Source organism: Paralichthys olivaceus, chromosome 8 (assembly GCF_024713975.1).
Source record: "Paralichthys olivaceus isolate ysfri-2021 chromosome 8, ASM2471397v2, whole genome shotgun sequence".
Taxonomy (NCBI): Eukaryota; Metazoa; Chordata; class Actinopteri; order Pleuronectiformes; family Paralichthyidae; genus Paralichthys; species Paralichthys olivaceus.
Genome location: NC_091100.1, coordinates 26667366 through 26695309, shown reverse-complemented (window position 1 = coordinate 26695309; position 27944 = coordinate 26667366). Strand labels below are relative to the sequence as shown.

Sequence of the window (27944 nt, the reverse complement as noted above, 5' to 3'; positions counted from 1 at the left end):
GAAAAGCACCTTATAAATACAAAACCATTTACTTCTGCTTCCTGGGCAGCATGATCACACAGGACCTCAAGTGGAAGCTGTGCATCAAACCACTCATCAACAAAGCCCAGCAGAGCCTACACTCTCTGCTGCAGTCATTTATCAAAGACAATGATGGTGCACTTCATGCAATTAAGTCCTTCCTCCATCACCATCTGCCATGCTGCTTCCACTGTCAAGGAGAAGGTCAGACTACACTGGATCATTTGCTTAGCAAAGAGCATCACTCCCTACAGGACTTGTAAACCTCCAGTTTAGCCTGAAAGATTGTGGTGGATACCTCCAATTATGGACACAAACGTCCTGAGACACTCCCATTTCTCCGGAGGCTGCACCCATCAGGACCAAAAGCTTGCACCACAGGAACAGTATTTTTCCTGACTGAGGGCCTCAGGTTTTGTGAAGTTTTTTTAAATTTACATTTATGCTGCATATCCTGACTTGCAGTGCTTGTTTTAACTTTCCTTTTATTTAGTTTATTGTTATTAAGATGCATGTATATCATCCAGTACAATGAGTGGAGTCAGTCTGTTCTGTACAGCTCATCAATAAAATTATCCAGTGGTACTGGTAGACTTTATATAGCCCAACAGTAAATGGGATTTTGATGTGCTGCTATTGTTCTTTTTATTCAACTGCAGAATTGTTTTATACAGGGTACAATTTGGGGACTTGGAGAATTTGATTGGTTTTCATTATTGTCTTATCTCTACATTTATATTATATTAAGTTCTGATTTTTGTAAATTTAATTTATTTTGTTCTTTTATTGTGTGTTTGCGCTTCCTCTAAATGAACTATTTTGTAAAATGCAGTGTAATGATGTAGAAATGTAAGCACTTGAGTTACGAGTCTCTGAGTCAATAACAGTACAGTGCGACTCCCCCCAAGGCAGGCAGAGAGGAACTCAGAATAGGATGCAGGAGCAGTGCAGCTAAAGGAACACAGACAGGACAGCTCAGCAGAGAAAGAGAGAGAGGGGGAGAAAGGACATACAGTCAGACTCTTGCCAGAACAGCATTTTAGTGGCTAACCACTGAATCCTCGCAATGCACCAGAACTGAAAATCCAACCAACCAGAGGTAGGAATTGAAGAAATATGCAATGTCTCTTAATGTTTGATACATTGTATGTGTGTGTGTGTGTATGTGTGTGCGCGCGCATGAGCGCGCATGTGTGTGTGTGAAAAGAGATTGTAAATCATGTTCAGTGCAGATTGGAAGTCAGTGTTCTTGGGCTAAGGTTTTCAGTGTTGCCCTGTCCTTGTAAGTATGTGTTTAAGAGAACCTATTTTACACCTGTGTGCAGAATATATAATGAGTTCTTACAGTTTTCCCTCTGTCAGATAGAGAGCGATATCTGTGTGTGAGTGTGTGTGTGAGAGAGACCACAATAGCTCCAGCGAGCTGTGTCATTGTGTCCTGACGCCGCAGTATCCACCACCCAGCCCCCACAAACACTTTACTCGCGTGAGCCCCTTTCCATCCCCCTTTCCCTGGAGTTCATCTCACTGCTTGAGTAAAATAACAATCTCACTAATTGGGCTTATAGACTAGACTATAAATGGTATATATTTATATAGCGCTTTTCTAGTCTTGATGACACATACGTACATATAGAGGTGTATATTTCATAATATCATACATAATAAAGAATATAAACAATTCAATAATATTTTTTACTATTAAAATGTTAAGACAGGACCTGGCTGTGAAGGTCCTTCAGAGGATGAAAAGGCAAAATTGAAGCTGCTCCTTTGTAAATAAAAATGGTATAACCTCACATTACAACACTATGGTGTAAATCATAGCATAAAAACCTTAACTTCTAAGTTCCTTTCCAAAAGTACTACAACCTAATTTAAAGCACTGTAACTTTCACATTATTGTTTAAATCATCTGCAGGGTGAGAGGGGTTTTGGTTTAGCTTGTCTATTAAATCCTGTAATAAACATTCCTTCTATGTTTAAAACCATGATGGCATAGAATTGTAACAACTTCATTTAGGAGTTTCATGCCACAATTATCAGTTCACTAGCATGGACCACGCCATGACAATGTATTGTTAAAACCTTTGGTGGAAATTAAGGTTGTGGATGGATGAATGGATGTAAAGGGTGAGGATGATGATGAAGGAAGAATTTCTCTGTTAGGCTGGTCCTAGAGGATATGCTGTGGACTGGACAGATGGAGACTCAGTGCGGGGGTTACGTCTGGGGCTCATTCCGCCCAAGCTGATGTTGGACCCCAAAACAGTCAGAGGGACAGGTGGTATGTGGCATGAAATGCCTTGAAGTAGAGCTATTCGAAAATTGTGGCTAGAAATTGTGGGACTGGTATGGGGCGAGTAACCGATTCTGGGGCCAAAAGTATGAATATTTTTAATGATTACAGAGACAGTGAATCAGCAATGTTGTTATAGCTGGCGGTGTGGGCTGCCCTGAGGATGAAATGGTGCTATTATTGCGAGTCTGCGCAGGAATTGCATAATGGCTGGAGACCAGGTGGGACCTTTGTTGAAGATGTCTACGACTGCAATGTTATTGGTGTGGATGAGTATAGACTTCCAGAACCATTCATGTTCCCAAAAATCGGCGGCTATGACTATGGGATATATCTCAAAAAAAGCAGATGAAGATGAAAGATGATGAAAGATTTATACTCTGGGGACCAAGCAGAAGTAAACAATCTCCATCTGCAATAGCTGCCGAAACCTGCGGAAGGAGCTGCATCTGAGAGAAGTTGGATATCCTCGGGGTGAGTGACGATGACATAGTAGAAGAATGGAATTCTGATCCAAGAGGACAGAAAATTCTGCCACAGGAGCATTTCCATTTTGCATGCATTGTCCAGGACGACTCTATCATGGACAGATGAGACAGCTGCATCTTTGGTCAACAGGTTGGAGAGGAAGGGTTTCCCTTGTGGAATTATGCGGATAGCATACTTAAGATGACCAAGGAGGTACAATAGTTGCCGTTTGGTGCATCTGTCCGCCAGAAGATAGTTTGACAGGAGCAGAGTGATGCCTGGGTCATGCCAAAGAACTCTATGGAGGTAATGGGACCTGAGGTTTTCAGTTTGGAAAGAGCAACGCCGAGTTCAGAGAAAGGTAACAGTGGAAAGCCCAGAGTGATATGGTGAGAATGGTGGGGTGAGAACAGGAAAATCAGAGAGAAGCTGTGTTACTCAAGTGTGTGACGTTCTCTTTTATGTCGTACGAGTAACACAAAGTGAATTCTACTGTTTGAGAAATGGAGCAGCACAGGTGGTCCTTTAAAACTATTTATTTAATGTCACTAAAATAGCAGAATCAAAACAAAAGGCGTTCAGCTACGATAAACTAAAAAGAAAGCCACTTAAAAATGATAAAAAAAACTCAATGGACACAGCAAAAAGGTTTAAAAATGGATATTAAAGTGGCTAAAAATCACTAAAATGTACCCCAGTAGATATCAACCAGTTTCAAGTGTATCTACACACAAATTCTTCGTCTTTAACGTCTCTGTGGGGTGGTAAAATAGTTCAGCAAAGGGAGTGTTGTACTTATGTCCTGGGAATGGGGGGAAGAGCGCCCACAAAGGGGATTCCATGTTGCTGTCGCGCTGTTTTCTTCCGGTTCTGGATCCGCCATGTCTCGTCCTCACAACTGGGGAGGAGATGGAAGCACCCTGAGTCACCGGCTCACATACACACACACGTCACATTTCCTTGTTTAACTTTCCTTCACTTAGCTTTTATCAGGCATTGAGTCTTTCCAGCCTCCCATCACGTCTGACTCACTGGTCCTCATCCCGTACCTCATCTCGGTGTCCCATTTATCGTGGAAACTACCTCGGTGTCACAGTCAACCTTGTGGTGTGTCAAACTCTCCGGTCATGGTGTTGCACTCCTGTCCTCTGCGTCCTTTTTTCCTCTTCTTTCTACCTGTCCCAATCCAGTCCTTTATAAGAAGCCCCCTGGCCCGAGTCTTCCAATCCTGGGCCATGTCTGGTGTGGTCCAGTTTATCACAGTTGGATGTAATCACTTTTGATCCTCCAAATAAACATGCAGTGTTATTAAAAACGTGCCGCTAGTGGCTGGGTAGAGCTTATAATCAAACCAGGAAAACACCAACTGGGAGAGGGCAACTAGTGTGGCTCCCCCACTGGCTTGCTGTCCTGTAACATATTTAAGGGGCAGAGTCAGAGATTATTGCGATGTAGTGTTTGTGTTGGTGCTTCCTTACCCTCTGGCCTAAGGACATACACTGGGTGGCCCTCCCTCAGCTGAGTCACCACTACAGATGATTCTGGGGTCCATCTCTGGCTCAACTTTCCGTCAGCCCTCCTGCTGAAGTTGCAAATGAGCACCCGCTCCCCTGGAAGCAGAGGCTCATTTGTTGTAGTAGTACCTGATCCCAATCTTGACTGTGCTGTGATTGTCTCTTTGCTGCTTCGTACGCATAACTCAGAGCTTTATGGTGCTGTTTTACCCAGCCTTGAAGAGTACAAGGCTACATCGTAGGGCTCAGGCCAGTTGCCCAGTCCATCGGCAGTCTGGCATGTCTCCCAAACACCACGGGGTCAACCCTGTTGTGCTGTGGGTGATGTTATTGGATGAGAGCTAACAGCTGGTTGGGCCACTGTGCCTGGTTGGTCTCTGTCAGGGAAATTAACAGCCTCAAGAGGGTCTGGTTGAATCTCTTGCAGGCCCCATACCCCTGGGAATGATCTGCTGTGGTACAGCTCTTTTAGCATCCGTAGAGCTGGCAAAGTTAATTTATCATTGATGATTCGAAGGCGGCCCCCTGGTCTGTCAAAATACATTCTGGGCATCCATACGTCTGGATAAGTTGTACAGGGCTCTGGCCATCGTATTTGCAGACTGGTCTCTGGTAGGTGCTGATGCAAGAGCATACTTTGAGAACAGGTCAGTCATCACAAGGATATAGGGGTACTGGTCATCTGGGCATCCCAGAGAGAGGTAATCCACCCCAACAGACTCAAATGGGTATGAGGTAACTATGGGTAATAAAGGGGCTCTCACCTCAGGCCAGTCCTTGGCACACACACTCTGTGGGCAGGTTTCAATCCACTCTTGTATGTCCTGGGTCATCCTGGGCCGGTTACAGTACTGCCGTAGAGCTGCCAAAGCTCTTTCACTGCTGGGGTGGCCCATCCCGTCATGGTATGTTTTCCACACTGCCTTGGCTTCCTGCTTTGGAACAGCCACTTGGAAAGCCCATCTCTTCACACACTCTTCCCAGTACACCATTTTTCAGTTGGATTTTGTCCCATTCTCTGAGCTGTTGTTTCATGTATAGGGAGGCGGGATCACATACCTCAGGCCGGGGCAATTTCTGCTCCTTCCAGCGGGAGAGATCCAAGTCCTTGGTCTGGCATTCCTCCCATGAGTATTCTCCCTCTACAATGACCTGGTCAACATGCAGTGGCATTGTTTCCCTTCTCTGCTCTGGCAACCTGGATAAAGTATCAGCATTTTATTTTGTGTACCTGGGCAGTATTTGATGGTGTATTTGAAGCTCACCAGTTGGGCCGCCCATTCTTGTTCCACTGCTCCAGGTTGGGCTGTCTCAAGGTGCACCAAAGGGTTGTTATCTGTAAAGACAGTGAATTCTGCACAATGGAGATAGTCCTTAAACGTCTATGTGACTGCCCATTTCAGAGCCAACAGTTCCAGCTTAAAGGAGCTGTAACTCTGGTCATTCCGCACTGCTGGGTTGAGGCTGCAGCTGGCATAAGCAATTACTCGCTCTTTGTCTCCTTGTACTTGTGCCAACACTGCTGCCAGGCCCTCAAAACTGTGTACAGCCAGAAAGGGTTAGAAAAAAGTTTGCATATGCCAAGCGAGGTGCATTTAACAGTGCTCTTCTCAGTTGATCAAATTCTCTCTGGAGACCAGCTTACCGGAGCTGTCTTTGTTCCAGGTGTGGTGGTACCACCTGTCAGGGCATTTAATGGTGTTGCGATCTTGGAAAAAGAAGGTATGAAATGGTGATAATAACCAGCAAAGCCTAGGAAGGATTTTACCTGCTTCACTGTCTGGGGTACTGGCCAGTCCCTCACCGCTGCTGTCTTAGCTGGATCTGTAGCCACCACTTTTTCACTGATCACATGGCCCAAATAAGTCACCTCTCGCTGGAACAGGTGACATTTTTTGGACTGCAGTCTCAATAGCAGTTATACAGTCTGCCTTCTGACATCACAGTCTTGGATTTGTTGACAATTTCAATTTGTTCTGGGGAGCTCTTCCTTCATCCCAATGCTCTGAGCAGCTTAATGCTTCTGGCTAACTTGCAGCTTGCTTCCTTGCGGCTAACTTGTACACTCCACTCCATGAGACTTTTAAATTTCCACACACCATCCCCATAATGTTTTCCTTGCATGTGGCACCCCAAAATACTACAACCACTAGCTCCTCCTACTGGCCCCACTCACCATCGACTTAGGAATATAAGCAGCCTCCAAAAAACAACATTTAATTAAAACACTAATTACTGTATGCATGCAAAACAAACTGGACTACTCAGGCATAGACTGGCCCCTCCCTATATTTCAGACCTTTTATCTCTCTATGAGCTAAGACGCAGTCTGAAATCCTCTGGTAGGGCATTTCTAACCATTCCGAATTCTTGTCTTAACACCAAAAAGAGCATTTGCCATGAGGGCCCCTACACTTTGGAGCAATCTGCCAGAAGAGATGAGACTTGCAGAATCGATTACTCGTTTTTTCTCAAAATTATTTTATTATGTGTATCTTTGTCTTTATTATTGTTGTTGTTGTTATTATTATTTGCATTATTATTATTATTTTTATACTATTTCTTTTAAGTTTCATATTGTCTGTTGTAAAGCCCTTTGTTACTAGTATCGAAAAGTGCCGGACAAATAAATATTATTATCATTATTATTATTATGAAGATTATTATGTGAAAGCTCCGATAGTTCTTCATTTTTTCTAATTGTGAAAATGTTATCATGCTGAACTACTGCAATAACTATGACTACTATGAACATAATGATTTTAACTATTTTTGTTGAAAGCAGGTAGCATGATAGCGAAAAACTGCATTTGACCAAAATATCCTGAAACTTTCAGCCCCAGGAAATTTTTTCAAGTAACTAAATGGTTCTGAAAGACCATTGCTCACATCTCCACCATAGTTTAAAGACCAGTGCTTTTTCCAAAATGACCCACCCTGGTCTAATATAAAAAAAAAAAAAGACTATAATTACCATGTTTAAATGTAGAAATAAACTTGTTTGCCGCAGTGATTATCTGTTCTGCTCTTGTTTACATGTTTTATCGCCACAACTCACAGATTTGTCTAGTGCGGGTTTATTAGCTTTTGTTTTGTCACTTAGCTTCATACACTGTTTTATCAGTATCTATATTTATGTTTTTAGCTCAGTACTGTATACTGAACCACCACGTACCTGTATTAGCACTGTACTTTGATGGCCAGTGTGAGCTCAGACTTGGCTTCTGCCTCTCCAGACCCATTGTTTTTCACATTCACCATTTGACCATGGTTGGTTTATTTTTTTTAATTTAGTCGTTTAGCAGACGCTTTTATCCAAAGCTACTTACAAGGGAGACATAAAATTCAAGCTACATAGTAACAAAGATCTTAGTGTAACAATAAATACTACCCTACGTTTAAGGACAAGGTTGGTGTCACGGCCTAGAGGTTCTTGTCTTCCTACTTTGGCTGGCAAGTGCAACTTTTTACTGTATCGTCTGAAGAGCCTTTGGCATTCCACGGTAAATGATATAATCCACAGGGTGGCAAACAAAATAATGAAAATGATGCTTTCTTACACCTGATGACCTTCAAAGAATTGGAACTGGCTTCAAACGTCTCTGGGCAGCATTGATGGCTTTTATATCAGAATCAAGCCCCTGAGTGCAGATACTCAGTGCTATTTTAACAGGAAACTGTTCTTTTAATTCCAATGCAGGCAGTAAAAGTCCACTAATATCTTCCTACAAGGTGCGTTCATGGAAAATGCTTGAGTACTTTACCAATCTGGCACCTTCACCGCTGCAAGCCACAACCCAAAGTTTCGACCCCTGTACGATCCCCTGAGGGATTTTTTTGAAAGGATGAAAAGATTTCACTGAAACTCAATTTATACTCTGGTGAAGAGAATGAATTCACTCTGCCATTATTGCATGTTCACAATTTTAAGTTTAACATCCTGATTAGAGCCCATTTGATGAAGGATTTCTATGACTGATATGGTACGGACTTGAGCTAATATACATTAGTTCAATCTTCAACCCCAATGCTGTGAGTTTATCATCAGCCAGTCAGACTAGTTTAACTCAAAGGGGATCTAGTCTCTGATCATTAGTTCTAGCAACTAGTTTATTTAATTAATTAGTTACATAAGCTCTCCAGTGCAATTTAAATAGCTCATTTGATTCAAAAAGACAGTGGAAGAAGCAGTGGAAGAATTCTACACATTCCACAACTGTTACTATATCTTCTTCAGAGGTGAGCAGTATGGGCAAAGACTATACTCCTGTATTGTTACTTTACCATCGCTTGAGAGGACGTGGAAAGGTTTATTCAGGAAAAACAAACAAGCAGACTTTGGAATAATTAATTTTGCCATAAAAACTGCTGGAATTACTTACAAGTATCAAAAGAATAATGGGAACCCTTGTCTAAAACCTTAATGTTTTTAATGCGTCTCCTGATTAGTACATAAGAACAGGAGAGTTGTGTAATATTTTTACACAGATGGTACACTATCTTAGGGAGGAAGAGTTCCAAAAGGTCAAGTTGATGCATTTTCAGCATTTAAAAATAAAGTTGATTGAAGGGGGTCTGCTGTATCGAAATCTTCTTAAGAGATATGACTAAGTCTGAATGATCACATTTTCTAAGGGAATGCCTCCCTTTGATGACCTTGGCCTGGTCATGATGCCTGACTGACAATCCAGTTTGACAAGCTGTGGCACACCTCCTGTATAAATAATGTTCATGACCCATATAGAAATTTCTCTGTTACACTCATGGAATGGGGGAGGGGGGGAAAAAATACATGTCTGGATTAATTACAGGCCACTGTTGGCCTCATTCACCAACGTCATTTTTTCTTAAATTTGTTCTACAGAATGTTCCTAAGAAAAAAATTCAAGATGTATTCTTGAACTGCAGAACTGTTTGCACCTGTGTTCTTATATTAATGAATGCCATGTCTTATTTTTTCAATTAGCATAGGTAAATGTGCCGTCAATGTCTATAAAAGGACAGGAGACTGCAGTGTTATGTGCACACAGAGAAATCACAGAAACTGAAAAGAAAAGTTTAATGAATGTCTGAACGAAAATAAAATGACAGTGGCTTAATACACTCAAACTGTAAGAAAAAGTGTTGTGTAAAGTGTATTTTGTGTCAGCTGTGGGTATAAAATAACTGAAAACAATTCATGGGATGTAGCTACATTTTTCAGTGAAACCCTGTACTGGGAGAAAGTTGCATAGTTATTGATAACAAAAAAATAGTTTGATCTCCAATCTGAAGTCAATAGAAATATTGACTGGAGATGGAAAATGGAAAGGGAGAGAGGCAGGCTTAACAGCACAACATTTGAAATCATTTGAAACACAGCACTGCCGGTGTACTCTTACATCCATTCATTGATTTTTATTTATTTCGAACATGTTAATAAAAAAAGAAAAATGAGTGAAAAAAAAAAATAACCAGAAAAAAACATTATTTGCAAACAGTGAGGAGGGTAAAAAAAGAGAAAAAAACAATACGTCTAATCTACATTCGAAAAGGAGTGACAAGAAGTACAAACTAATTTAACCTCACTCCTTCTTCCTAAATAATTAAAATAATTTATAAATATGTTCTTTACCCCCCCCCCCCCCCATACAGCTACCCAAATCAAATATAAACAAATTTGAATTGTTAATAATCAAGAGAGGAAGATGAAATAAGGAACAATAAATATTAAGTGACCAAATAAAGAAACAGTACCCCTGCAAACATCTAGTGATTGTCGAATCCCTTCTTTATCCCTGTAACTTGTGAATAACATATCTTTCTACTTTATTTTAAACTTCGTTAGGTTTAGACATTGTTTTAATTCCACAATCAAATGGTTCCATAGCCTTACTCCACAGATTAAGATGCAAAAATGTCTGGTTGTTTGTATACTATGAATTTTAAAATGAAAATTTCCCTTAAATTATAGCCCTCCCCTCTTGGTCACTGAACCTTTTTTGAAATTCCTCAAGGTGTGTGAATTTTAATAATTTGACTGCAAGAATAATGCATTTGTGTAATCCATATTGCTCTTATTTGGAGAATAGATAGCGACTGCAATGAAGTTTTGTAATTATTGCCTCAAATTTCAGCACAGTCATTTATATATAGTAAGACTAGTGAACAGTATAGAATGTAGAGTGATTTCTGATCTAGAAGTTGCTTTATTTTGTTTAATACCGAGATGCTTCTTGACATTTTCTTTTCTATATGTTTAATGTGTGATTTCCAGCTTTCCAAGTCTGTCATCTATTGCTATAGTGAGAAATTTACTCTACTGCACTCTCTCAATTTCAACCCCATCTATCTTTATCTGTACAAGTGTATTTATTTTATAGTTGCAAAATAACATGTATTTTTGTTTAAATTCAATGATAATATGTTTCTATCTATTAGTTTGCTCATCTCTTCAGTGATGTTCTCCATTCGTTGTCTTAAATTCTCCCAAGAAAAAAAAGATTCTTGTATCAGCAGCAAACAATTCTAAATTCAATACATTGGAAACCTTGCATAAATCATTACATAATATACAGACTAAAGAGTGAATGGCCCAACACTGACCCCTGTGGGTCACCACAAGCCAAACATGTTGAACAGTAGTTACCCAACTTCAAAAACTGTTGTTTCTTACTTAAATAACTTGTGATCCACTGATGCTATACTCCTGATACCGTACCTTTAAGTTTATTGAGCAATATACCATGGTTGATTGTGTCAAATGCTTTCTTGATATCGAGGAGTACCCCAACTGCATATCTATTATGAGCTGTAACATTTGTGATTTCCTCAATTGCCTCTATTATTGCCAGTGATGTTGATCTGTTTGATCTGAATCTGTGTTGACTGCTGGTGATTAAATTGTATTTTTCTTAGAACGTGTCCAATCTTTAGTTTTCTAGTATTTTTGAGAACTATGGAAGCAATGAGACCGGTGTGTAGTTCGTGAAGTGGTGTCTGTTCCCAGTTTTGAACAGAGGTAGGAACTTAGCTATTTTCACTTTGTTTAGGAATGAACTGGTTTGGAACGATAAGTTACAGTTGTATGTTAATGGTTTTGAAATCCCCTCAATGACATTCGTCACCAACATCATTACAATCAGTAAATTGTTCGTTTTTACATTTGTAACAATATCCAGCAGTTCTTTCTCATCTACTGGTTTGAGAATTATTGACCTGGGATTTCTCTCCAAAATCGTATACATTTTTTCTCCAGCTCTCCATAGATGGAGATAGCTTTTATGCTAGGTCAAATCAAACATTTACAAATAATTAATTGAAATGGTTAGCCACGTCATCCATATAGTAAGTTTCATTATCCTTTGTCTCTTACTATTTCCTATAATTCTATTTAATATACGCCATATTCCTTTTATATTGTTTTTGTTATTATCTATATAATATTATCTTCTAATATTCTTTCTGACTTTTCCTTATAATATGAGTTAACTTATTTCATCAGCTGAGCATCTGTGGATACCCGACACGAGAATTGTTGTTCAGACAAATATTTTGAAAAGATATTTCTTCTAACAAATATAAATAAATATTGTAATTTTCATTCTTGTGTTCATCAATTGCACTTCTGTCCGTCCTGGGTGAAGGATTCTTCACATGTGGCTCTCTCTTTATAGGTTTATAGGGGTTTTGTTTGGTAGTTTTTCCTAACTCTTGTTGAGGGTTGAGGGCAGAAGATGTCCCACCTTGTTAAGCTCTAAGAGACAAATTGTAATTTGTGAATATGGGCTATACAAATTAAATGTGATTGATTGGTTGAAATTGCCTGTTGGGTTTGGGTCGATTGTGCTCTTGGGTGTGTGAAAATTCTGTTCTTACATAAGAACAAATCCCAAATAACACATCGGTGAATGTCAGGATCTTACCAAAAACTGTAGAAGTAGGTTTTGAGAAGGAGTTTCTTCATAATCTCTTCGATAATGAGGCATGTTCATATTCAATTTAGTTTAGTTGTTACTTACACTTCAGCTCTTCTTCTTTTCACCATTTTCATGAGTAAATCCTCAACAAAACCTTTCAAAAATAGGCTGCTCCCAGTTTCACCACTGCTCATCACCAGCTCCACTATACTGTTACTTTCAGGCTGTAGTTATAACAATGTTTTCAATCATTCAGTTTTAAAATGGATTATCAGATCATAGTCAGATATACTCAATATCCCAGTCATTCACTTATGTATTAATTCAGGTTAATTCAGCAACACTTTGACATTGGTCAGAACATGTCATGACTGTTTTGACTGTACAAATCTACATCCATATGTAACTGGAAGTTTTAGGATACGTTTGGTTGATAAACTGTTGAGGAGTTTAGAAATTTTGTGGCTGAGGTTGAGTGGTCATCCTCCGACCAGAAGGTCAGCAGTTCAATCCCCAGTTCTCCCCATCTGCATGTCAAAGTGTCCTTGGGCAAGATGCTGAAGCCTGAATTGCCCCTCATAGAACAAAAAAAGTGCTTCTAATAGATGCATTGTGCTGCGTGCGACTGTGCTGCGTGTGACTGTGCATGCGACTGTTGTGTGCGACTTATTAATTTATTTCCTGTCAGTAGAACAATTTATTGTATGTGATTCTCTATACATAGACAATTGATGTAATAATAGATTTGTCAGAATTTTGTTAATGCCAATTTCTGAGTAACTTGTATTTTGTTTATTGTAGGTAAATTGTTAAGGTGATGCTTATGTTTTAGCAGATCAGCAGGATGGCATCAGTTGGGGTCTCTAGAGAGGATACCGCCTGTACTATATAGCACTATTTTTTACAAACAAACATTACAAACAAGGGTAATCAGCCATTTGGTACACACATTCAGAGACCATTGTGACCAAACAATTAAGGTCAATATTAAATTTTGTGTCACATCTAGCATGTGTTTATGCCACTATTTAATCTCTTTTAGGTACCATGGCTGCAGGATTGAGATTGGTGATCTTTATGTTGTTGATGATGTGTTGTTGGCAACTGATCACATCCAAAGAGGGAAAATCCACAAAGAAAGGAAAGAAAGGCAAGCAAGTTGTCTGTCCATCGTAAGTAAACTATATTGTCTGAATACATCTTCTCTTTATTATCTTCTCAGTCATTGTTCCATAACACTAGCATACCACACTTATTTCTGACACACACACACACACATTTATATACTGTATATATATATATATTTTTAATATCAGACATATCTGACTATACTGAGACCCTCTCACTTCCCATTTTCTTATTTTGTCATTTAAATTCTTCCTCTGCCTCTGGATGAAATTGGATGGACATATGTCGTGCGTAACAACATTAAACATTTCTGTAATCACGTACCTGCAGATGCTTGTTCTTCTTACCGTAGAGATTATTAAAAACTGTTCTGTAGATCCAACAGACTTCTCCACATCAGCTTAAGCCATCTTGACTATTTATGAAGTGGTACTCACCTGTCAGTCACAGCAAAATATTAAAATAAGTGGTTGTGATTGGCCCTGTCTTAGTTGAATAGAAATGTGATTGCATCTGTTTTATAAATAATTAAGCGGACTCTGGAAGAAAAGGGTGTGATCCGATCAATTTGTGGAATGAAGAAAACTGCATACATGTTTAATTTCACTGATTAGCAGAATACTTTTTTGAAATACAGTAAATGAATAGGTCAATGAAAAGTGTAGGTCCGCAAATTATGTTCAATCAATAACAATCAATCCACTCACTGAAAGTTGAGGCTTAAAGATGAGACTTTAAGGAGACTTAAAGGAATGAACATAATCAGACGTCAGCAAGGAGACTATCCAGAGGAAGGGGGAAAAATAGTTATGTTACTCATTCACATTGAGTTTGTTTTGTATTGTCTAAATGAATAAAGAAACTGTGCAACCTTGCAATCTTCCCATTGTTTTAGATTTTAATCAAGCCTATTTCCATCTGTTTCCCTTTAATATCATATTTATCAGCCAGTTGTCCCCAGAAGATTTGGCCCAGGTTCCAGCTAACTCCACCTCCAACATCTTGAACCGTCTGATGGTCAGTTATGACCCAAGAATAAGACCTAACTTCCAAGGTAATGCTACCACTGGTCATGCTTTCTTTTCAGAGAGAACCCACAGGATGAACGGTGACCTTGTATGTGCTCATTTAGAATCAGAATTATTTTTTAATTAAAAGAGGATTTGTGACATGTAACCACTGGTTCAGCATTGGCAAGTTTACATTCACTATTCACCCACAACTGAATATAACATCAAACTGATTTACTGATTTAATAATAGTTTCATCATGTTGAAATCTTTACATAGCAGTCAACGAATTAGAAAATTATTGGTTGTAATTAGCATGTCCTTAAACATATCCTACTACATGGAGTTTTTAACTGGTTATGAAACACAAAATATGTCTCATTTTAATATTGCTGCCTCTTTGTGACCTTCAACACCAAAGGAGACAACTTAGTTACAACTGCACACCACAGGATCAATGGGCAGGTAGGGGAATGTGAATCTGGCTGAATAAGGCTATAGTGTTGTTGCTGCAACAGTCTAGTGGAGAAAAGAGTGATGAGCTGTGGCCTCAGTACTGCAGCAGTGATTACTGGAAGAGTGCCATGTGTGCAGAATGATTTGGAACGGGATGAAGACCGACTAGGCTCTCTCTCTCTCTCACACACAGACACGCGTGCACGCACACACACACACACACACTAAAATTGTCATAGCAGAAAACAGGAATAGACATTTTTTCACATTTGGCATATTTCTTTGATTCCTACCTCTGGCTGGTTAGATTTTAAGTTCTGGTTCATTGCAAGTATTCAGTGGTTAGTCACCAAGATGCTGTTCTGGCTAGAACCTGACCTCCTCCCCTTTCGTCAAATGTATAGAAATTTATAAAGCTAAAATTACCCTGAAATGCTTTTGAAAAATTGAGTATCAGTTGTAAACATGAATAAATATGTTTGTAAGTTAGGTCATTGATTTAAAATCCTGTCCCAATCAATGATTTCCCATTTAGAAAATCTATTTTTTAATCTTGCAAATTTGTCGAAATTCTATAGACAGATTTGCAGCAATGGAGGGGGAGAGTTGGACTTAAACCAAGTTAATGGCCATGAATACATGCTTTTCAAATTATAATGTCTCTTGCAAAATAGTGTGCCAGTATGTGTGCCACTGCAGTGGTACCATCCGAACATACTCCTACAGGCCCATTTACAGAGGCAAAACAAATTGCTATCCAGCTGCCATTGTTCACTAGTGTGTTTCATCTAAATTATACATATGAGGTTTCTTTACCCTGGAATTGCCCCTTTATATTAAAATACTTTATATTTACATCGGGAGGGGGTCCTCTCTACAGAGGCCGCCATGTTTTTTACAGTCGTCCAGACTAACAAACTAAACACCTTTTGAGTTTTCATGAAACTTGAAGGCTACCAAGGTTTTTTTATGTTTGGAAGGGGAGGGTGAGGTGAGGGGTATTCATCTGCAACATCTAAATTCACCACCAAATTCTAGTTCACTTATCACTATCTGTTTATCCTCCTTTTTTCTGTCGGGTCTGTCCCTCATGTGTGCATTATTCAGAATGCTATAGTGGATGGGAATCATCAAAGAGGAGTAGGAGATTTCAGATCCATTTTAAAGCTTTACATAGTCATGGTGAATAAATCTCTCGATTGTGGTTTAATATTCTACAATAAAAAAAACAGGTACAAATCATAATCTAGATTCCCAAAATCAATATACAGCTCAGAATCAAACATTTCTAGGCAATCAAATCATAATCTTAATCAAATGCAACATATTGAAATTAACTACTTACATAACACACTCTGCAACTGAACATAGAACACTCTTCAACAAAGGTGCAGGTAAACTGAATGTCTGCTCTCAGGTAAGTGCTTCAGTCCATGTGACCCCAGTCACTTGATCTCCACTTCCAACAGGCTGATTGGCATCGTGTGAGGTGATTTGGAATGCATGCAATTGATCTGTGAGTTTCCCAGGCTGCTAAACCATTTTAAACCAGTTATAGGTTCAGGACTACACCTGAGTCTGATTTTACAACTGGACAACTGGTTTTACATTAAATGGAATTGTCAATTTTATCTCGTGTGTATGTGTGTTTAAGGTATCCCGGTTGAGTCCAGGGTAAACATCTTCATTAATAGCTTTGGGTCCATCCAGGAGACAACTATGGTGAGACATGCACACACCACAAACACACTTAAAGTCAATAGGGCCGGATCATCGAGTGTGAGGACGCTTTTATTATTCAAGCCAGAGCTCTAAAGTTTTTAGTATTTGATGAACAGTTTGGTTCATTTCTATGTTTTTCCAATAAAGAGAAAGTTGTTGTAACTCTATTATATACAGGTATTATCCAATCTATCCTGAACTTCACACATTTGATAAGAGTCCAGTAATATTCAGTCATAGTCATAGCACCACCTACAATGTACTCGTCACATGCTTAACAGGCCTTCCCGATGACATTGATATGATATAATGTATGATATTCAATGCATCATTCTTGCTGTCTTGTGCCCCATGCAGAAAATAACATCTTTAGTAGTTGCAAAAGTTCACAGCTGTGTCAGTCTGCATCCCACCAGCGCTACAAATGCATAGAAGTACAGCCTGTTTAACATTGCTGTCAGGTTTAGTTTTTGTTTTGAATTTTTTTTTGTTTCAAATAATGAATCACTGTTGTGCAGCTACTGCTAGAAATCACTAAGGAAATTGTAATAATTCATTTCATAATATGGGGGACCCAACCATTTCCCACTGGTAAAACACAATGTGGTATTATTATTATTATTATTATTATCCTTATTATTATCATTATTAGTGCCATGGTACAAGGACTAGTCCTAGAAATAGCAGTGGTTTCCATGTGAAAATTATTAATACAATGTCTCTTTCTGTAGGACTACAGAATAAATATATTTCTTCGTCAGAGATGGAATGACCCGCGCCTACGACTTCCAACAGACTTTAAGAGTGAAGCACTAACAGTTGATCCCAAGATGTTCCAGTGTTTGTGGAAACCAGACCTTTTCTTTGCCAACGAGAAACATGCCAACTTCCATGATGTCACACAGGACAATATTCTGCTCTTCATCTTTAGGAATGGAGATGTCTTGATCAGCATGAGGTAGTCACACACTTTAAATGTCCATTATACAGTTACAGATACAGTTTGCCATTGATTGCTTTGGTTGTGGTGGTCCACCATAGTCTTATTTGTCCCACCACAGTTTCTTAATGAACAAAATATATTTTTACATGCACAAAATAACATATAAGGTCTTTCTATCTTTTTGTTTTGGACCATTGCTTCATTGTAGAACTGTGGGCAGTTGGTTGATAGAGAGTCTAAAATTGAATTGAACTTCAAGCAAAGGGAAAAACTGGGCAACAAGCAAAATCTGCTGAATCATTTAGTCATATAGACTTCAAATACATATTCTAAACATATTCTTTCGACCATCCCCCAACTTATCACATTGCTCTTTTGTTCACTGTTAAGCAAACTCAACTACTTGTCATTTCTAGCTATTATTCAATAATACTAGATGATAATAAATCAATTTTTGTTATTTGTACCGAGTCAATACTTGAAATAGAGAATGAAGATCCTTAAATTACAAGTCACAGCTTCTTAAAAAAATGATAAATTCGACCAAACTCTCTAGATGCTCCCTTATTGAGTTCATATTAAATGCTGCCATTGTGTTAAAGCATTGGTAGAAATTGAAATTCAGTGTGCATTACCCTGTAATACTATAGGGCTGTTTCTTGCCCTATGAAACAAATTGTAATTTGTGAATATGGGCTATACAAATAAAATTTGATTGATTGATTGATTAACCTTGTGAGTTTGTGTGTGTGTGTGTGTAGGCTGTCGGTGACGCTGTCTTGTCCCTTGGATCTTACACTCTTCCCAATGGACACACAGCTGTGTAAGATGCAGCTGGAGAGCTGTGAGTACACCCACCTTCAGAAATGCTTGCCACTTTTCCCAGTCACCCTCCAATCAAAAACCCGCAGTCAAATGTTTCTTTGCTCAGGATTTCATCACATGAAAGTGAATCGATCTGAAAAATGGTGTGTTATTCATTCTGTTCCTCCATTGTGGCAGTTTAACAAACAAATGACATTTAATTGTATTTTGGAGGTAAACATATAATGGTAACAAATACAGATCTTATCTGTGTCTATTTAAAGACACATTATTCTCACTCTATTCCAGATTCCAAAAAATGAAACACTCCCTCCTGCCATGTTTAAGCAAATAATTTAAGTCTGATATGCTTTATATTTCACAAAAAGCATAATACATGGTTAACGTAATTCAACCGACTCGTATGTAAGTATGCAAACTACAACTAATGGAAAACTTGCATGGTCCATTCTCAGTATATTTTGGCCTGATGTTTTATGTCACACAAGTTTGCTTCTGGACCAGGACTGGCATCCAAAATAGTTGTAATGTCACAAATCCTACTCATATGGACATGTTTTAACTGAAGGGAGACAACTTGGTGATCCAGAAACATTGAAAAACTTGAACTCTACCAAACATTCAGGATTAATATAAAAACTTGAATGTGTGCAAATCCACATAAGGTAAATCACACATTCAGATGCAACTGCTTCAACCAGGAAATAGTGATATATAAAAAAGGGCCTGACACCAGTCTGCAGCAATGGAGGAAAAGTGCAAAACAAGAAAGTTTCAAATATTATTTTACAAATCATAAACATTTTAGTATTTAATGTACAGTTAATTTGTCTGATGATGTTTAATAACTCACTTATAGAAAATAAGCTGAATCTGAAAATGTAAAAAATAAAATGTCTTCTTTATATTTTAGTTGGGTATACCACCAGTGATCTTGTGTTTATGTGGCAGTCTGACCCAGTTCAGATGGATGAGATTGCTCTTCCTCAGTTTGACATTAAACAAGAGGACATAAAATATGGAAACTGCACAAAGTACTACCAAGGAACAGGTTAGTAATCAATTATTACAACAATAGATAGTAGCATAGTAACTACTGGGAAATCGACAGTTTTAGAACTCCAGCCTTTCATTGCGTGAGGTAGCTTTCTTCTTTCTGTGCACAATTGGAGATTTTCACATCTTTACCCATTTGATGCTGTGTGGAAAAGGAGGAAGTTAAGCTACCCTTTCTGATAATATGTCTACTACTTATTTTAGCAACAAAGTAAAAATTAAAGTTCGCAGTGCTGTGGAAAATAAAAGGCAAAGTTGCCAAAGTCTATTGTAGGTACCTCCGCTATTTTTATGATGATATGTCAAAATGTAATCTTAATGTTTTCAAATAATCTTCATGTCAGAGAATTGACATGAGTTATCTGATTTCCATGCAACGTCTACAGGTGATACTGCCATTGTGCTTTCCATAAGTTATATTCTGCATCAACAGAATTAGTAAATGTCAAAGGATTGAGATCTGGTGATGAGGTACAGCACATCTCATACTGTATGTCTCATTGCCAGATCCTATATGCATGCAGCAGCAACAAGCTACAAGGCTGTTTAAAAATAGAACTGAAGATACAGACAATTGGCCTTATTCACCATTATACTTGAAGTTCCTAAGAAAACTCTGTGTTTTCTTGTATTGATGGATGGCATGTCTTCTTGAGTTCCTAATTAGCAAAGGTCTGCACCCTGCTAATGCCCAAAAAAAGGGCATGACACTGCAGGACACACACATGACTTAATGAAAATACTGTATAAGAATGGTTGTGTAACTGGCTGTTATGTGTCAGCAGGGGCTATAAAATAAAACAAAAAAACAATACATGCAATGCAGTTACACATTCAGTGAAAGCTGTATCAGGAGAGAGTCACAAATTTGATAGGGTAAGAGCTTAAGTCAATAGAAATATTGTCAAACACAGAAGAGAGAGGGGGGCAGGTGATATATTAAATATGTGCACACCAGTGTGTAAAACCTAACGATTAGTGCCTATTTTTGTGAATAATTGTTCTTCTCTTTAACATACCCATGTGTTCAAATTCTCTGAGAGACTCAAATTTTCAAAAGTTAAAAATATGCACTGAAACTTGTGTCTTTTGTAATAAATAATGATAATATAAAATGTTACCATACAAATGTAAAAAGAAAAAAAAAAGGAACAAGAACAAATCTCAGATTAGAAAACATGGTGAATGGCAGAATCCTTGTAGAAAGTCTATAAGTGAGGTTTAGGTTTATTTTCCTCTTGAGAACAGTTGGTGAATAAGGCCCAACATGTACCTCTGCTTAACCTCTGTAATTGTTACATTAATTTCCAAGTATTTTTCTGAGTTATTCATGATTACTCATTCTCTGTCTGTTTCTAGGATACTACACCTGTGTTGAAGTGATTTTTACATTGCGTCGGCAGGTTGGTTTCTATTTGATGGGAGTTTATGCCCCAACTTTATTGATTGTTGTTTTGTCCTGGTTATCATTCTGGATAAACCCTGATGCTTCAGCTGCAAGGGTGCCACTGGGTAAGTACCACCAATAAATGTTTTCGATGATATGTTTGAATAAATTGACATTCAATTTAGTGGTCAGATAGGGACAGCAATTATCTAGCCTCCAACATTTACAGGCAAGTATAATAACTCTGTTGTAGAAATTTCTAATTTGATCATAATCTGCCATGCAAAACTCCCAATCCATAACCAAAGCATGCTTATTGTGGGACAAAGACAGAGAGAAGATTGTCTTTAAAAATATAAATAGACTCAACCCATAGAAAAGCTGTTATATTTTTTTGTGTCAGCATAACAAAAACGATGATATGTGGAATGCTGTTACACTTTCAGTGAAAGCTGTATCAGGAGAGACCGGTCAAGTAAAAAAAGTTGGATATCAAATTTGAAGTCAAAAGTAATATTGCCAAACACTGAGGAGAGAAGGGGAAAGGAAGAGAGAAAGGAGGGGTACAGACTGCACTTATCTGATCTGGAGCAGTGAATCACTGGAAACACAGAACTGCAGGTGTACCCTAGGCTAAGCTTCTGGGGATACCCAACCTGAGACCATCAGGACTGGACATGCAGGGCTGAGTTGAGACAAAATATTTGAAATAATATTCAATAATGAATTATAATACAAAATCCATAATGAAACATTTGCCAAATTTTATTATGACTTATACACTTCTGATTCTATTCAAGTCAAAACAGATAATATATTGAATACCACTAAGTTTAGGATCTATGCAGGCCAATTTCAACAAATGAGATTATGAGTGCGATTACAGGTTTACAGAGTGGCAAATCACTAATGGATTCACGGAGGACATTTGCATCTCTCCTTCTGTCCAGGTTTGTGTGATATATATAATGAGACTTTGTCACTTGGCCGTCTCCCTCCAACTCTTACTAATGCTACAATTACACTTCTCCTAAAAAAAGATAAGGACCCTTTACTTCGCAGCAGCTTTAGACCCGTATCACTACTAAACGTATATTGCTAAATCAAAGATTTTAGCCCTCCACCTCGAGCATGTTTTACCCGGGATCCTTTCATTAGCTAAAACAGGCTTCATGTTGGGTAGTAATCCTTCTACAACACCAGAAGACTTTTAAACATACTTAATGTACCTAGCTCCAGCACTATACAGGTGTTGCTTGCTTAAGTAGCTTCCAAAATCAACAAAAAATATTATGTCATCCCATTTTCAGCTACAACCTGGCACAAGACAACAGTGCCCACTACCCCCTTTTTTGTTTTCTATTGCCATTGAGTCACTGGCCATTTGGCTGTGATCTGAGGGGCGATTTCTCGCCTGGGAACAATACATAAGCTGTCACTTTATGCATTGGATTTATTCCTTTACGTATTGAATCCCTCTACATCGCTCCCAAATTGAAAACCATTTGGCCAACTATCAGGTTATAAACTTAATTTTGGGAAGAGTGAATTGTGTTTGGTTAAGTAGATGTATAAAGGTTTTAAATATTTAGGTATTTTTATTACAAAATCCCTAGCAGACACTTTCAACAGCAACTTTGTCCCTCTACTTAAAAAAGGATTTTGTCAGAATGACTACTCTACCACTGTCCTTAAAAGGCAATCAAAATCTGATTGAAATGTCTGTTCTGCCTAAGTTCCTCTACCTTTACCATCATATTCCTACACTTATTGGAATTGCCAAATTAGACAAATCAATATACATTTCCTCAGGGGCAGTAAAAGATCTTGCAGCTTCCTAAATGGGTGGCGGGCCTTGCACTCCCCAATTTTTTCACAGTATTACAGGGCGACTCATATTCACAAACCTTTATACTGGATGGACAAATCTATAGCCGATCAGCCTTCCTGGGTCCAAATGGAGAGTTCTTCCACCAAGATCTTATTACAGTCATTGCTGTGCTCGCAATTTCTTGTGTCGGCCACTGTCGTCCAGTCTCTGGTTGCAGTTTAGAAAGCCTTTCGTCCAGCAGAGTCCCTCTACTTTTGCCCCTGCATTCCATAATCAGAATTTCAAGCCATCTACAATCGATTCTGCCTTTCCACTTTGGTCGAATAAGGGCACAATATCAATTAATGACTGTATAACAATGGGATCTTCATATCCTTCACTGACCTGGCAACTAGATTTCAGTTACCAACATCTCACCTCTTTCGTTTTTTTCAAATTAGATTTTGTTGAGAATCAGTATACACATTGTCAGAATAATCCCCCAAAATCATTAATTCATACTCTTTTTATGGTGGATCTCAAATAGAGAGGCAATATTTCTTATTTTTGTGGGACCATGGACTGTCATTTCAGTCTTCCCCCCTCAAACTAGGTAAGAATGGGACAAGATCTGGGGCTCAAAATAAAGGATGAGTAATGGGGCAAAACTCTTGAGTTAGTCCACAACTCCTCCATCTGTGCCTGGTATAGTCACATACAATGCAAAATCATACACAGAATTTATAACATTAATCACAGATTGTCTAAATTTTACCCCAATCTCAATGATGCCTGTAAAAGATGTTGCCAGTCCCCCACCAACCTGATACACATGCTTTGGTCATGCCCAAAATGTACTAACTTTTAGTCTAAAGTAATTTACACATTTTAAATGGTTTACAATCTCATAGTAGATCCACATCCCCTTTCTGCCCTATTTGGTATCCCACCTAAGAAAGAACTCTCAGCTGAGGTAAAACACGCCATGGCCTTCTGCACCCTGCTGGACAGGCATCTAATTCTTTTAAACTGAAGGAAAGTTTTGCTCCCATCTGATTATCGGTTCTACGTGATCTAAAGCTGGAGAGGTTAAGGTTTTCTCTTAGAGAAAACAACAGAAATGTGAGCATTGTTTTTTAGACTTTCTCGTGTTTCTTGTTCTGTGGATACCTTGTACCATTGATGCTCAATAAAAAACATATATGTATTTAAAAAAAAGATCAGTAGCAAAATGGTTCTGGGCGGCTGTAGCTCAGGCTGTGGCTCAGGAGATACAGAGGGTCGTACTGGCAGTGTATGAATAATGTTTTAAAAAGTCCCGCAAATTGTGGGCTTGAACAGGTGGATGGCCAAACTGCCACAACACATCTTGTTCATGGTTAATTACATAGTAACATAAAGTTATCCTAATAAATTCAATGTTGCTAACAAACCCTTTAAAAACCCTTTTTCTGACCTAAGTAAATTTGATTGATTCAAATAATAGTTAACTGGAAATAATCATTCACATGTGTTTACATTAATGTGTTACCATCTGTGTGTTTTAGGTATTTTATCAGTACTCTCTCTGTCCAGTGAGAGTATGCTCTTGGCATCTGAGCTACCAAAGGTTTCCTATGTAAAGGCTATTGATATTTGGCTCATCGCCTGTCTGCTTTTTGGGTTTTCTTCACTTGTGGAATACGCTGTGGTGCAGGTCAGTCCATACACACAAACTTTCACATTGATACAACTGTAAATCTCCATATTATCACTGGGTTAGACCATCCTTGACCAGTCTGTAGAGAAAGGAGAAAGCAGCCATGGTGGCACACCACTCATGGGTGTTGACTGGTAGGTGGAATTAAATATTGCGCAAATAAATGATTTGCTAGTGACAGAGACAAGTTGATTGTTTGCTTTTACTAAAGTAAATGTAGGGTACCAAGAGCAGTGTCACTTGAACTGAGTAAGGTTAATGCCTCAAGAAACAGCAATGGATGCATTTGAATGGCAAAGCCACAAATCACTGGCAACAATTAGTTAGTTTACAGGCAGAGAAAGACCAAGAGATTACACAAAGGGCAAAGTTCAAATAAGTGTCCATAAAGTAAGTGAAGAGGATACATAAACCTTTGCAGAACCTTTTCATTTTTAATTCCTCCACACCTGTAATTGTACGATGTCCTGTGCAAATCTTTAAATTGACTGAGATAGTGACAAACAAATCACAATTGATTTGAATGATTTTTCTAGCCCAATGTAGCCAGATGGGAGGTTAGTGTGAGCATTTTAATAATTTTGAGCAGGATTGCATTACACTCTTCCTAAGAGCAAGAGAAGATAGTGATTGGTAGTTGGACATAATTGTCTTGTTTTATATGGATTTCAAATTCAAATCAGTGCAAACATGTAAGAGAGGTGGAGTCATTTCATCATTTCGGGTTACACTCAACAAAATCACAACTGTTTGCTGTCCTGGCTCCTAAATGGTGGAACGAGCTCCCAATTGACATCAGGACAGGAGAAAGTCTACACATCTTCTTCTGCAGACAAAAGACACAGCTCTTCCAACTAGACTTTGGATAAAATAATCAAAATCAAAATTAGATACACTTATATGGCACTTACATCAAATGGTACTCCGCTCCAGGGAGAATTGCACAACAAAGTATGTTTGTCCTGATACTAGCTTCGTGTCTACAGGAAAACAGAGCATTTTGTATTTCTCTATGACATCCCGTCTAGCCTCTCAAATTTTTGTCAGAATTTGTCTGTACAGCTAACCCACAGAGCTATGGGTGTTAATATCAAAGTGTAATATTGATGGATTAATGCCATGTTTGTATAGACTTACATCTTTGTAAGGTGTAACAGCGAGCTACAACCTGAGGTACCTACACTTTTATGCAGAGTGAGAGAATGGGAGGGCAGAGCTCAACATTCTGTATTCCCAATACTTGTGCAAATAATCAAATTAAGTTCCAATTGTCAGACATTTACATGCTCTTCTATGAATGAATCCACTTGCAGTTAAGTGGTTCTGAATATTTAAAAAGACGATGCTATGCTTTGTATGTTGTTTTAACATACACTAAAAATTAAAATGGGCTAAATTATGTGTGTCTGTTTATTCCCTCCTCTCTGTCTCTTCAGGTGATGCTGAACAGCCCCAAACTAATTGAGGAGGAGAAAACCAAAATGGCCACCAAGGAAAAAGCTTTGAAAGAGAAAGAAGGAAAGCAGTCAAATAAAACTAACAACACAGTGAATGGGACAGGTGGAACACCCATACATGTCAACACATTGCAGGTAAAAACATTTGGCCAAGTGTATCAATAACATTTATGAACATATCTCACTAGCTTAAATTATTTGAAATAAGCATCACATTCACACTTTTATTTCATCATCATCAGAGTAAATTACATATTTTCTGTAAGAGCCTTCAATGGGTTTATTTTCATCAATGTAAAGCTTTTATTTGATTTTGGCTTGTGAGGAACAACAGTAGCAGTGCTGCAGGAAGAATTATTAATAAGGCTCTCTTTACGCCCGGGCCACACTGGCTGTGGTAGCACCACGGAACGGCTGGATCGAGGTTCTGCTGTGTACGGTTGTCTGTTGTTCATCCTGGCAACATGTGTGGCAGCTGTGTGGTATAACTACTGTATTTATAAAAGTCGGGTGATGTACCCAACAAATGAATAGATTCCGTCAACAGAAATACTGAAATGCTTTCACGGGTACAGTAAGTGTTGCAAACACTAATGTTTGTTACATATTTGAATGTTGAACATTTAAACTGAAAGATCATTTTATTGTGTATTCTGCTGTGAACCGCACACGGTATGAGGAATACTTAGACAAGATCTCTGTTCTGTAGAACAGCAGCGCGGCTGAACCGTGGCTGTACCGTGGCTGTACCGTGGCTGAAGCTCAGGCAGTGTGGCCGCTCTAATCTTTTTACATGGGCCTCTATTAACATGTAGACCCACTTTTACGATAGGGAATACAGTAGTTGTACCAGAAACCTCACGAAGCAGCAACACTGCAGTCACACAACGGACACACTCCCTGTGTGAACAACAGCCTCCTGTGAGATGCAGCAGATCTGCGGTGCAACAGTCACATGCTGCAAACACAGAATATGCATTTCAAACAATGTAAATGCCACTGCCCACATACTTCCATGCTTCCTTAATGTCGGTATGGTTGTTAAACAGTATCTCCACTAGAGGACAGTGCAGAGTCGAGGGTGTCTGACAAAAATCTTTTAACAAACATGTCAACTGTGGAGGAGATTATGAGAAAGAGGTAAAAGTGGCTTTTTGTACCCGTCTGAAGTAACATCATAAACGTAGATGCCTGTAGTTTCATGCCAACTTTCAAAGTCTCTCCTTCTCTCCTCCAGTTCCGTGATTGTTGTGATTTCTTCGTCATGTCCTATGATAGTCACTCTTGAACTATTGGCTACACTGGCCCCTATGACCTCTGGTGGTACAGCTCCATTTGTCTCTTTTGTCCATAACTGTGACCTTTCAGAAGACGTGCACAAATACAAACAAAATTACGGACAAAAGATCTGTCCATTTTTGCAAACATATCTAACTTTGAGCAGAAATTAGCCTGAACTACATTAAATTACACATGATTTTAATATATTCTATGAGCAACAATGCCGATTGGCAAATTTCAATCAGTCTCTATTTTTTACCAGGTGGTTGAAACTCGCTGTAAGAAAGTTTGCACCTCTAAGTCGGACCTTCGATCGAATGACTTCAGCATCGTGGGATCTTTACCTCGAGACTTTGAACTTTCCAACTTTGACTGTTATGGTAAACCAGTCGAAGTGACAGGAGCCCTCAAGTCCCAAAATAAAAATAACAAGAAACCCCCACCCCCCAAACCTGTCATACCTGCTGCTGCCAAACGCGTTGACCTCTATGCAAGAGCCCTCTTCCCTTTTTCCTTCCTCTTCTTCAATGTTGTTTACTGGTCGGTCTATTTGTGAGAGAGGGAGAGGAGTGGAAATAAAATGGTTTGTATCCTGATACATACTGACCATACTGATATTCATATTACATTGAACTGAAAGTAGACATTGCAAATTCAAACACACAACTCTACACTGGTAAAATAAAGATTTCCAGCAATTCATGATCATTGAGTATCACAGACGACTCTGGTCTCTGAGAGTAAGTGTAAAGAGGCACAACTATAAAGTCTTGGGGCTGTTGTCTTGAGTCCCCTTTGAGCCTATGCATGTACTGTACGTAGCAAGCACTGCATGTATGTTTCTGTCATCATATTTTGCCTAATGTGAACTAAACCTTGATGTGTCTCCACCAATACCCCTAAGCTGTATATTAGAAATAAATGCTTTGTAAAGTGGGTTACATTACTGTTTACAACAAAAAGGTTCCAA

At 38.7% G+C, this 27944-nt stretch overlaps 1 protein-coding gene across 2 annotated transcripts; it reads left to right on the top strand.

Annotated features, from left to right (window-relative positions):
• Positions 1–920: 920 nt before the first annotated feature.
• On the top strand, positions 921–27910 carry LOC109627305 (glycine receptor subunit beta-like). 2 transcript variants are annotated; one of them, XM_069529955.1, is made up of 12 exons: positions 921–1120; positions 13036–13126; positions 13243–13372; positions 14276–14382; positions 16449–16516; positions 17248–17474; positions 18221–18303; positions 19198–19335; positions 20700–20852; positions 24085–24233; positions 25673–25828; positions 27237–27910. In XM_069529955.1, the coding sequence occupies exons 3-12, from the start codon at positions 13248–13250 to the stop codon at positions 27528–27530; spliced, it is 1500 nt and encodes a 499-aa protein (XP_069386056.1). In that variant the 5' UTR covers positions 921–1120; positions 13036–13126; positions 13243–13247; the 3' UTR covers positions 27531–27910. The 2 variants fall into 2 exon arrangements, with proteins under 2 accessions (XP_069386056.1, XP_069386055.1); XM_069529954.1 differs by lacking the exon at positions 13036–13126 and having other exon boundaries at positions 922–1120.
• The last annotated feature ends 34 nt before the right edge of the window (positions 27911–27944 follow it).